General features: G+C 34.6%; 1 protein-coding gene across 3 annotated transcripts in view; it reads right to left on the bottom strand.

Moving 5' to 3' along the window:
- LOC110026834 (mitogen-activated protein kinase kinase 2-like) overlaps positions 1–4,453 on the bottom strand; it is a 50,605-nt gene extending 46,152 nt beyond the window's left edge. For all 3 annotated transcript variants that reach the window (XR_002294252.1, XM_020727999.1, XM_020728000.1), the window contains exons 1-2: positions 4,258–4,453; positions 4,084–4,168 (exon numbers count right to left, since the gene is read on the bottom strand). Coding sequence is in view for 2 of the 3 variants with exons in the window: in XM_020727999.1 (XP_020583658.1) it covers positions 4,084–4,168; positions 4,258–4,337 (165 nt within the window). In the remaining variant the exon portion in view is untranslated. The remainder of the gene's footprint in view (positions 1–4,083; positions 4,169–4,257) is intronic.
- Positions 4,454–13,281: the final 8,828 nt, after the last annotated feature.

Below are 13,281 nucleotides of genomic sequence, written 5' to 3' on the forward strand. Positions count from 1 at the left end.
CATTCCTAAAACCTGTAGACAGCAAGGAACGACAACCTGCAATTCCACTAACTAACAGATTCATTCGGCTGTCTTGCAAGCTATTTGGCTGTCCAGGTACAGCCACGAGTTCTTGGCTGCAGGATCTTCGACAGTCCAAGTTCTTGGACTGAAGGCATTCAGCTTTCTTGGAAGAACAGCCTACGAAGAGCAAGCAGGGATTCGACCCGCAGGAATTCTTTGAAGCAGCAAGGTGTTCGGGTAGTTGTGCAGCCCGATTCTTTCCAACCTGAAAGAGGTCAGGTGTAAGAAAGAACGGGATTCTTGCTGTCGGTAACCCATTCAGTTAAAGCAAAGCCCGCAAGTGTTTGGGCAGTGGCTTTGCAATATAGTTCTTAGATAATTTCAGGTGTCAGTGGTGCTAGGATTTCCTTGGAATTTTGTAGGTGTTTGGCGGAGCGAGTCCACAACACTAGCCTTAGTAATGCTAGAAGACAGTGCCACGGAAAAGACGATATCTGAGGCGGTGCAACCCTCACGAAAGGAGTTTCAAGATTCTTTAACATTCAATTTATCCCATAAGTTATCATCACTTCATGTAGATATGAGAAGTTTTTTAGCAATTTTCAGAAGGCTATATGGAGTAAGCTAGGTGTTTAATTTCAAATTAATTCAGCGGCACACCTACGAATAGATGGCCGCATAAAAGTGGTGAATTATTACTTTGGAAATCTATGCAAATATTTTATGAAAAATAACATCAAAATGTGGAATCCATGTGTTTAAAAAAAAAAAAAGAATAAACCTCTTCGAAGAATGACACAGAAGTGATGTTTGTTGCATCGCAATATCACGAAATTTTGCAGCATGCAAGACCACGAGAATTCCGCGATCACGGGAGCAAGCGCTAAAGCTCATATTTCTAGTATTTGCATTATTTTCTCTCATTTAATTTCAACTAGTTTCCTTTTTTCTGCTTTTTCCTTTATAGTATTTCCTATTTTCCTATTTTCTTATTATTTAATTAGGTTGGTTCCTATTAGGAGAATTTAATATGTGTGTTGAACTATTTGAATTTCGATTTTTTCCAAGTTAATGTATTTGGAGATTTTTTCTCTAATTTCTACTCTTTGGAGTGCTATAGTTTATTCCTTTAGCAAGTGGTGTGTCTATAGCTTGCCCAGAAATAGGTGATGGATCCCTCTCGCCGCCTGTATCTCATCGCTTGTCGTTCTACCCACTATTTTCACCAAGACAACTGTTGGAAGCACTTCAAGTTGCTAGTCATGGCAGAAAAGCAGCCCAATCGCTCATAACTCATTGATTCGTCGTTGGATTTTTTTTTTCAATCCAAACAACTGTTACGGTCGCCCTTGTTGTCCAATAGCAAATTTTGCTTCCTACATCCTTCCCAATGTCGCTAACAACCCCTATTGTCGCTTCCTTGCTATTCCACAACCACGTCCTCACAAAACTCGCTCCCAAGACACCTTCTAGGCAGCCTAGGACAGTATCACCATTACATTAAATCAAGTGTTGCATTATCACCATATAAATTTTTTAACCCTTCGTCACAACTACAAATTAATGAGTCCTTTAACAACTCATTAAATTCAAGTGCAAATAGCTTCCTCACAATCCGATTCCAAATCTACTCTATTCTTGTTTTTTTTCTCTCACTACTATGTTTTAGGCTTTTAGCAGTCAACATCAAAGTTAACCTTATCCTAATTATTTGGGATTGGTTTTATTAATTCTCGTTCTCAATTAATTCATGTTATTTGTTATTTGATGTGTTAAATTTATTATACAAATCATTTTCCCATGACTTCTATCCATATTACCTTTGTTCTATCCTATTACCGCCTATTATTTTAAAATTAATTTTGTTTACACATCTTATGAGTGCATATACTTTTCGCCTTTGTACTTGCCCAGACAAACTAAGTCCATTCTCAACCATCTTATTTAAAGTAAGTGATACTCTTCTATTCCCTCTATTATAATCATTTCTCTATCCAGCCTTTCAAAGTTTGCCATCAAACTCTTCTATCATTCTCATTTCAAGTACAATTGATTTGGCTATCAATGACTTCTTTGTCACAAACACTTGAATCCACATAGCACAACTGATCTACCACAAGTTTATCATGATGATAGTAATAATAATGCTTATTAGATCCATTGTTCATTGTGGAAAGATAGCATGTTCTTATTGTATATATGGACCAAACCAAAGAGAGAAAAGGGAAGGGAGAGGGCAAAACGTAAGAGAACCTTTTCAAGTGGGTTAGGTAGCAAAAGACTTGATTGATCCACAAAGGAGGATAACTCAAACCGAGCAAAGAGACAATTATAGTAGAGAAATCTATGAAAATCTTAAGAAAAATCTGGTGAGACGAAGGTTGGACCAAAAGCATGAGCTTTCATATTTGATTTCATGTGTCAAAATTTTTATTTACTCATACACAACCTTTGCCCCTTATTTATAGACAAGAGTGAGGCTAGCACTTTAAAAAAAATTTTACATGAGAAAAATTATAAAAAACTACATAAAAATGGAATCAAAGTAGCTAGTTGTATAGTAGGAAAATCTAATTTATATTTTTTCTGCTAAGTCAGAACTTCAGGCGAGTTTCATATCAAGGGCGAGTGCTCTTGAGAACCCCAAGTCCACATGTGAGTACTTCAAATAAGTAGCCAAGTTCTTTGGGAAATTAACCTTAATCAATAGGTGAGTTTATGAGTCATCTGGTAAGCACAATAGCTTAGTACCATGAATCGAATATGGTCAAGCTTAAGTGTGTCTTATAGCATTTAACAATATACAAATCAAAGCTTTGGGTGACTTCAAGTTTGGTAAGTATGAAGTTAAAGGCATTTCAAGTCTCTTCACAATCAATGATGTGTAGAATTCAGTTTAGGCTCATGATGACTTGATCAATATGACTTGGTGAATAAAGGTTTACAATAATAGTTTGACCATATTCAATTGCTTTCATCATAAGGTTTTGGCTAACATTCTGGCATGCAAACTCGTCCTTTTAATCACATGTCAACTAAATAACATCTAATCACCAACTAGCTAATTCCTTCAATTATATTGCAATATTAAAAAACATGTTTTGAAGTTTTCAGCATTAAATGAATGCCATATTGGGTATCATGCCCCCAACTCACCTCTAATGCTATAAAAATAAGTAACTATTTTCCATGAACTTAGCACTAAAAAAGGAATCCTAATTGTCATGGCTTCAAGGCCCTAAAATACCACATTTATTCTTTCCATTTGAATGCCTAAAAGCAAAAATGCATAAGTTATTTGCACTTCATTACATAAAAAATATATCCTTACATTTGGAACTTACAATGTTTCCTCAAGTCTACAAGAACATGGTACTTAATATTACATTTCAATACCAACTAGATACCTTGTATTCCTTTATCTTACCTCAATATTAAAACAAAGCCCAAATCCAAATGTATTAACAAAGTTGCATTCTGTTATACAAATTTGGCTTCATCCATACAAATAGGAAAAGGAAATTACCAGAACTTCACAACAACTCTACAATTTGACAATAAAACCATAGAAATAAGCTGACGAAGACTTTAAAGAAGATAAACTTAATGAATTTAAAATTAAAATAAAATAATAAAATAATTGCCAAAGGTAAGTAATATTCTAGTAAGGCTTCAAATTCTAACATATCTTTAACACTGCAAAAACTTATCATGTTCTGTGGTTGCAAGGCATGCATAAGTTCAGTTAATAACTTAGTTGAGCAAAAATGGCAACGTTTTCATAGTCATAGGGTTCATACAGTCAAGAGTCGACAAACAAAAAGATAAACATGTATTATGCTCTCATTAAGATATATCACCCGACCGTAAACCCAACTTCCCAACAGCATCTTTTGTTCAAGAATTCAATATAATACAGAATTCATAATCAGAAAATGCATCCAAAAGGACCAAAACACCAATCAATGGCTACAAGCAACAGCAACTCCATACCCAAACTTCAGGCTCAAAAACCCCAATCAAAAGTACAATCGAAAACACCACAAGCCAGATAAAACAACATAAAAAGACCACAGCTACCTCGCCCGCCTCGCCGCGAGACACAATCCGAAGTCCGTCCTTATTAACCAGTAAATCCTCATGCCTGAAAGTTCCGCTCTCCGTCCTGCGTTTAGGCTCAAAAGTAATCAGAACTTCTGAGGAAACAAGAAACGTAGCACAGTAAGTGGGGAGAAGATCAATGGAAATGGGTACAGGAATTTCTTAATGGAAGTTTCCTGAGCCGGGAGCGCGAGCTCGAGCTTGAGCTTAGGTTTCCTTACGCCCTTTCTCATGGCGGCCTGCTTTCCTCTCCGCCGCCTCAAGTCGCCGGCAACTGACGAAGAACCCGCACTCGAGGAGAGCGCAGAGAAGTGGCGGATGAACGCACATGCGAAAAATAGTTGAAAAGCCTGAGCGGGGTACGAATAATTCTTATTGGTAGACTGTTTGTATGATTTGCAGAAAGTGCCGCGTGTTTTGGTGAAATTGCATGAATTTTGAGGCTGAGGATATTATTATTTGATTTATTTTTCGATCGAATGAGTTTTTTTTATCTTATTTATTAAAAAGTTCAACGAAAATAGGAGTCAAGTAGGGTTGCAAACGAGCGGAGTTTGAGCGAGATCAGGCTTGGTACATGTTCGGCTCGTTTGAAAGTGGCTCGTGTTCGAAATCGGCTCGTGAACAGTGTGTTCCTGTTCGGCTCCAATTAGATATTCGTGTTCGTGTTCGCATTCGGCTCGAAATTAGCTCGTTAAAATTAAATGGTAAAAAATTGTTGTAGAATATTGGATTCGAACCTGAATCAAATACATGCAAAATAAGGCACATAATCATGTTACCACACGAGCTCTTACAATTTAAACTTAAATATAAATATATATAATATATTATTATATGAATAATTATATAATTTCTTTTTTTCGAGTTAAAACGAGCCGAACAAGAACGAACAAAGAGTTGTTCGTGTTCGGTCGTTTATAATTTGAGCCCTAAAAACATGTTAGTGTTCGTCTTGTTTTCTTAACAAACGAGTTACATAGTGAGCCGAACACGAGCTTTTTTGACAGCCCTAGAGAACCACTCAAATAAATAAAAAAAAGGAAGACCTACATGCATAACATTCAGTTCTTTCTTATTTAGATATCGCGCGCGCGTGTGTGTGTGAACATTCCCGCATAAACAGAGGCGGAGACCTACCTTTCTTGAAAGCATGGGGGTTGCTGTGTAAATGGGCTATTTTTGGATGCCTTTAAGCAAAACACGATGGGTGGATGGGTGGAGAGGAAGAGTCGTGTTATACGTTGACTCGTCGTCGGCCGTGGGTCGTCGGCGTGAGTTCGCATTATTTATTTTTACAAGAGGGAGATCAGCTTAAAAAATATATTCAAATCTAAGATTTGGCAGCTAACACATCCGAGCTGTAAATAAACAAATCAATTTACAATATTTGGTAAGGCTCTTTCACGGAGGCAAATAGGTATATATATATATGTTTTTTTTATTTATTTTCAAAGAAATACCGGGTGTAATCGTTCTATTTGAAAGAGCCTTACCAAATATTGTAAATTTATACGGCACCAATAAATTTTCATCATTCTGCACGAATCTCAAAGCATGACACAAATCCCAAATCGATATTTTGAATAAGAAACGTTCAAATCTTGATAAAAAGTCATATAGAGCGTCCGATTTCAGCAAACTTATAGTCAAACTGATCGGCTAGATGAGACGGACCTAATGATATAAAAATTAGTCTAATCTGAGTTAAATCAAGCTCAGATCAAGTCATTAAATCACCTTTGGAGGACTTTCGGACACATTTGTAACGTCAAATGGTTGTGAAATATGACAAGTTTAAACTCAAATCGAGCGGATCCACAAGACAAATCCAACGAGCCTAAGATCACTCAATTTTGACATCATTAAGGCACTCAAATGTTCATTAAACGTCGTATGATCGAGGGAAGCTCTCCAAACCGTCCGATCAAAATGGTTCATATTCATGCATTAATTGCACTTATAACACTATAAATAGAGTTTCATCGCTCTCATGAAGGAGAAGGAAGTCTAGAGAGAGTCTGAGGCCTTGAGGAGAAGCTGTCGACCACCAATGACCTCAGACGACCACCGCCGACTGTAGTCGATCACCGTCGACCTCATACGACCACCGCCGACCGTCTTCGACCACAGCTGACCGTCGTCGATCACTGTCAATCGTCATCGACCACCGCTGACCGTCGTCAACCTCCACATATTGTCATCGATCACCACTAACCAGACGTCATCAGTCGACGTTGTACCTTAAAAAATATAGTTACCCTTTCCCGTCTATGGGACAAGGGATTTTTGTAATCATCAATCAATAGTGGATTTTCACAACTTGGCCACGCTTGATTTTTCCCTCACGGGTTTTCCACGTAAAAACTGCTGAAGTCCACCATTTTTTTCTATTTCATCTGTGTGTGCTGAACTTTTGTATAACGCTAAAACGATAATTTATTACTCTACCACCGCAAATTTTTTAGCACGCATCAACTATATATATTAAGTAATAATAAGAACATATCAAACATAGTTACTGTATCTTCTCAAAAACTTTGCCAGAAGCTTCTAACCAAATTTAGGGGCAGTAGATTTTTTTTATAATTTTTTTAAATATAATTGATTTATATTTTTTTAGTTTTTTTTTTCAAAAATCAAATTACTTTGAAAATATATATATATATATATATATATATTTGTTTATTTATTTATTTTCAACGAAATATTGGGTGAAATCATTCTAAAATGTGTAGCGAACGTGGATCTCATTATCAAAATCCAGTTGAAAGAACCTCTATTTCAAGGAGAAACGAGGAACAACGATGGATTGCACTAGACAGTTCGTGACACAACAGATGAAGGAACTCAGATAACAAATGAATAAGAGGATATAAGAAGTAAAATAATAGGTTACCAAAAACCATTTCAAAAATCATTTGGGAAGTTGTATGAGATTGTCAGGTTCAGTGGCACAAAGGCAAAAATAATAGACAGACTAACCACTCAGAGAAAAGCCACCTCGGATCAAGGTAAGGAGATCTCTAGATCTGACATTTGAGGAAGTAGAGGAAGATGATAATGACATGTCATACATTCAAAGAGAAGTGACTTTGGAGTCCTCTAAAGATGAAGGAAGAGGAATGCGAAGAAAGAGAAGATTACTAGAAAATATTTTCTCCTATGAAAACATTGGGGTAGAACCCCCAAATAGGTTCAAAATTCCCTCTATGAACTCTTATAACGGATGCATTGATCCGGCCAATTACATAGCCTCTTTTTAATCATCTCTTTGTCCCTTACAAAAAAAATGGCGCTCTTAAGTGTTGTTTATTCCTCACAATGCTCAAAGAGTAAACTTTGTGACGATTTAACAACTTGCTAGTATGTGTTATCACTTCTTTTAGAAAATTTAAATGAATATCGATAGTTCAGTTTCTTAGCGTTCAAAGGCCACAGAAAAACTCTTGAGATTTGCTAAGAATCTGATAAGCTACATTCAAGCGTCTAAGAAGCTTTTTTACTAGATCCAACGCAAAATACTCATCATTGAAATTGTTGAACCTTATGTCGCTCATTCGACACTCGTGCAAGGCCTATGTGAAGACACATTTTGATACAAGCTTGGCTAAACTCCTAGAATTGGCCAATTATCACATCTTCACAGAAAAATATAATTCTTTATTGAACCACTCTCGCATGCAAAGATTGAACGATAAGCTCCATCAAAGAGATTCTTGCGAGCATCATTGATTCAAATATAGATTCCCGCAAGTAAACTAGTGAGATGCCCCCAAACGATATCCTCGCCCATATCATCGATTGAAGCAATACTATCAGGGCTTATTGTGAAGAATCTAAAAAGAAGACAAAAGATACCTTAATTCTTCATATTGGAATTCACACCACTGCGAGTATCCATGGTTAAAATATTATAGATCATTTAGAACAAATAATTTTTCAAGAGACCTCCACCGATGAAAGTTGGAAGTTTCCAAAGAAATCCCAACAAGTGTTATGTCTATCATATGATCATGAAAATGATACAGAGGAATGTTGTCACCTGTGAAACTTGATCGAAGAATTAATCAGAGCAGGGAAGCTAAAAGAGATTGTTGTGTCGGAAACCCATGCATTAAGGCAAGTAAAGCAACAATCAAGACAGTTCCTGATGAACTGGTTTCCATTACAATCTTATATCACCGACGTCATACCCACCATCTTCAGTGAAGATAAATTTGAAGCTCTCAGGCTAGAACTGCACCTTCTAACCACCCCCCCCCCTATAAATTTCACAGAAGTTAGCTTACTAAAAGGTTGAAACCCTTTTAATGACACCATAGGCATTATCGCAGTCACCAACAACAATCAAATGAGGATTATTTTAGTAGATACCGGAAGCTCAGACAACATCATGTTCAAAAAAGTATTTCAGAAGATGAATATGATGAACGCTCAGCTTGCTCCTACTTAGGGACATCTTTATGAGTTCTCAGAGAAGAGAAAAGAGACCCATGTAGTCATTTCTTTCTTAATAAAATATGGAGAAGTAGATGAAAAATACATTTCTATGATAGATTTCATAGTGGTGAATGCCCCGACCACTTACAAATTCATTTTTGGCACACTAGTCCTTAATGTGTTTAAAGTGGTGACTTCCACCTACCGCGTGACTGTCAAATTCCAAAGAAGAGGAGAAAATATCACTGTTAAGAGGGACATATTCCAATCTCCCACTTGCTGCATGTGAGCATTGGAAAATCCTTAGGTAAAATTATCTACATTATGTTTTATTTCTTATTCATCTATTTTACTTATACAACTTTTGCATATTTCTTCCACCATCCTTGCTTTATTATTCTCCTTAAGAAAATGATTGATGACCATAATAAATCATATAATTATCATGGCAAGTTTTATTCATTATGTAAGATTTGTTATGTCTCTTATGTTAATATTAATAAAGTAGAAATAAACATTTATTATATTATCCACCTCTCCATAAATTTAGTGTCTGATACCGTTCCTTCATTCTAAATGTCCAAGCTTTGATTATACTTCAATGTGCCTCACCATTTTAGTTTGACGTTATTCAAACTTTCTACTATAATATGGCCATAGTATTGTTGAATAAAAGTAAATATCATATCCATGGGTTTGAAGTGAATTTTCTTAATTCACAATAAGAATAAATTTTGAGCCATCAAAAAAATTTGAAAATATTTTTGATGGTCAAGCCTTAATCTTAGGTTCCAAAACAACCTTTCTGAAGAGCACATCACTAGGGTTCATTCTTTATCTATTAATGGATATTACGTCTAGTACATCATTTAGCACCCTATATTATACAAGTCATAACTATAAGAATTTAAATCTCACCTCAATTTTTGGTAAACTATTGTGCTCTATATTGCCTTCCCATCAATGCGCAAGATATGATATTTACAATCATGTGCTAAACCATGAATCATTAAGATTACTCCCATAAGAGACACAATAATCTTAGTCTAAAATATTTAACTAAGTAATTATTAGCTATAAATATTTGATTCTTGACCTCAATAAGTAACTAATTAACTATTATCCCCATAATTTTTCTCTTCTAATTTTCAATGCCATTTCATCATAAAGAGATTTGTTATCCAACATGATTTTTTTTCTTCAACTACATCGAGACATCTTACAAATATCATAAGTTTAGTACATCACATTAATCAACATCAAGTGAATGATCGAGTATTGGCCTACCAGTTAAAGGCTAACCCTTGAATTTGATGATGATTATCAGGATCAAACTAAATTTGATGAGTTTGGATGTTTTTTGTTATGACACCCTCTTTATTTGTTCTGTTTATTTTTATTTTATTTGTGTACTTTGAGTTAGTTGTATATTCTTTATATTTTGTCGTGGCAAATTAGGAGAAATAGTAAAATTTTGTTTTAGATTAATCTTAGTGATTTATTTTGAAAAAGAGACAGAGTATATGTCATGTAAAGTGTGTGCAAGTAAGTGGGAGTCTTTGAAACTTCTATTTGCCCTACCTTATTAAACATGATTAAATTAATTTCTATAACAAATACTTAACTTTTCATTGGTATGCCTACTTTATATTTATTATGATATTTTTGCTCTACATTTTCTTATTATACAATATTTATGATTGATAGAACTTTGTCCATCATGATACTAAGGAAAATACTAATATTTGAGGGGGAATGTTTACCACACAAATCTCCAAAATGTATAACCCTCAATTTATCATATTTGTTATAATTAAAATAAACAATATGGTTAGTCCCATAAGCCTATGTTAGAATTTTGATAATCATAGATTATACTAAAGAATGAAAGGCTAATAGTTTCTTAAGTTAAATGATTACAATTAACAAAAATAATGTTAGAATGCATTACATGAAGTTTTAAGATTCAGCATACAAAGAAAGTGTCTTTCAGGCGAAAAATTTACAAAAAAATATTAACAGCTTCGTGAAAAATATACGAGTGAGGCGTATTAATACCGACTAAATGAAAATTAGGTGTCATCTAAATCAAATAATTAAAAAATATTTTTATTTAGTCAAACTATTTTTCTATTATGTTTTAGAATATCTCTATATAAATAAACTAATGAATGTGATTTAAAAAAAAAAAAAGCGCGGGCATCTAAAAAATAATTACAGGCCTCCATAAATTATTGCCATGCTTTGTAAAAATTTAGATATTTTACTCCTTCAAAAATAATTGGGGCATTTCCATACATACCACCCTATTTTAATGTATTTAGATTCATAAAACCTAAATTTTAATTTTTACATTTTGACCACCCAAATCTTTCATATCACCTGACAAATACCATCATTTGAACTTATAAAGTAATTGGGGCATGCCCGTAAAAAATGATGTTTAGGTGTAGATATGTAAATACAAAGGAATTGAGAGGTATGTATGTAAATCTTCCAAACTAGAACATATCTTTTAAGAAAAAGGAGACTAATGAGAGTATACAGATGCATGGGGGGTGGTCTTAAGATAAAGCTAAACGTAAAAGCTTTTTTACCTAATGTTGTATGTGGGTGTTTAGAGAGAATTTTAAATATGGTAAGGGTAATGGATATGCATATTGCCTTATTTGAATGGAGTAGGTATTAATCATTGATGATTGTTCAGTCATTTTTGACTCAGTTATTCTCTTTTTAATTCATTAGAGAACTTTTTTTATTTGTATTATTAAAGTTTCCTCACGACACAGCTCTGAAAATACCTTGAATTAGTTCATATATGCTTTTTAAGAAATTGCTCTCATCTGGCCATATGTTGACCTCCTTGTATAAGTAAGTATCAACAACTCCATTGTTGTATCATGGTCAAGTAGAAAGTAAACTTCTACTTGTTTACCTATTTTAGAGACTAAGTTATGTTGGCAATTACGTTGCATGCATACCCTAAATAAAGAAATGTTCATTTATTGTGAATTAATATTTAATCACATTTGTATCAGGTGTAATTAAATCAGTGTCATAAATTTAACCATAAATTTTATTCATCACTCAATGAAAAAATATTTAGAGATTCACTATCATGTCATTCAGAGCTATATAAATCATGGTGATATGAATGTAGAGCTTATTAGTAGATGACATGCTAATTCATATCTTTATGAAACCCTTTGCCAATGATTGTTACTATTACTTAAGATGAATGCTTTAGAATACTATATCTCATATTATAAGTACTACATTAAATATTAGGATCTTATGCATAACTTAATTTTGATTTAAAATACCATAGAAAACATTTAGCCCTTAATGGGCTACCACTATTTATAAAAAAGTAACCACGGTTTAGGAAATACATACAAAATAAACATATTTTAACTCTACATAAGGGTCTATTGAGATTCCTAATACAAATGAAGTGTCCAAGATGCCACGTCTTCCATGAAGATTGAAGAAAGTTTTGCCAATCTTTTCATTTACTAAGGTCATTCATAGTCATTCAATGCATTATTAAGCCATAATTATCTAGCAATCTACCACATTTATTTTAAAAACTTAAAATAATTCAATGCATTATTAGTCATTGTTTTGAGAGAATTTACTTCTTTAGATAGTCTTGTTTTCCTCATTTTGTTATGCAGTAAGAACACTAGAAAATGACAATATTATCAAATCTATTGAATAAATTCCTAATAAAGAGTATAATTGCTATATAATTACCATGTGCTCTGATTTTGTTTCAAAGTAAATCCTTCCATCTTCCCTCACATTGACTTCTCCATCCCAAGTTTGCTCTTTACATTATATGATTTGCCTTGCTCTCTAATCTTGATTTGCTTTCACCTTTAAAACAACATGAAGTTACATTTTTTATACAAGTTGCTAAGAGAAGAACATGACTTTTGAATGGACCCAAGCTGCAAGAGAATGATGGTGAGATTAGGCACTAGAGGATCTGTGGCTATAGGTAGGTAGTTTGACTCTCAGACTACATGTTTCTTGATAGTTGACTCCAAACTCTTGCTTGTAGCCTTGAGTTACAAAGCGAGATTTGTAACGTGTGACTTGGCCAAGTGAGTTGAGTTTGGTGGTGTGGGTCCACTGCAAGCCAAGAATAGGTTGGTCAACCGGTGCAGAAACTAAGTGTCAGGTACCTTGGTACTGAAGGGCATTGAACTCTTCGATCATGTCATTCCTCCAATTAAGATATTTGGAAGCTTGGGTGAAGCATGTGGGGTTAGGCGGTTGTTGAACTTGATGGAATAGGTTTAATTTTTGGATATGTTTTAGGTGGCCTATTTTGTGATCTTCTGTCATAGGATGTGTAGGAGTAAGCGTGGGGTTGCGTTGTTGCGGTTGAGAGGGTGTTGGGGAGTGAGATGATGTGGTTTTTTGTAGGCCAGTGGTGAAGTTGGGTGAGGTAGGCCCATGTGATATGATGTTGGGTGAGGTAGGCCCATGTGATGTAGGTTGTAGATATGATGTTGGTTGGAGAAATAATGGAGGAGTGGTGGTAGAATTAGTGGGCTGGTTTGATTGCATTAATGGGGTTAATTTGTGAAAAGTAAATGTGGTTTCGTTAAATACCATGTGTCTCGAGATTATGAATTTATTGGTGGTGGGGTTGTAATATTTTATGTTATTGTGTTGTAGGGAGCAACCTAAAAATATGCATTGAATTGATCGGGATTCAAGTTT

The sequence above is a fragment of the Phalaenopsis equestris genome, unplaced genomic scaffold (genome assembly GCF_001263595.1).
Source record: "Phalaenopsis equestris unplaced genomic scaffold, ASM126359v1 Scaffold000402, whole genome shotgun sequence".
Classification (NCBI taxonomy): domain Eukaryota; kingdom Viridiplantae; phylum Streptophyta; class Magnoliopsida; order Asparagales; family Orchidaceae; genus Phalaenopsis; species Phalaenopsis equestris.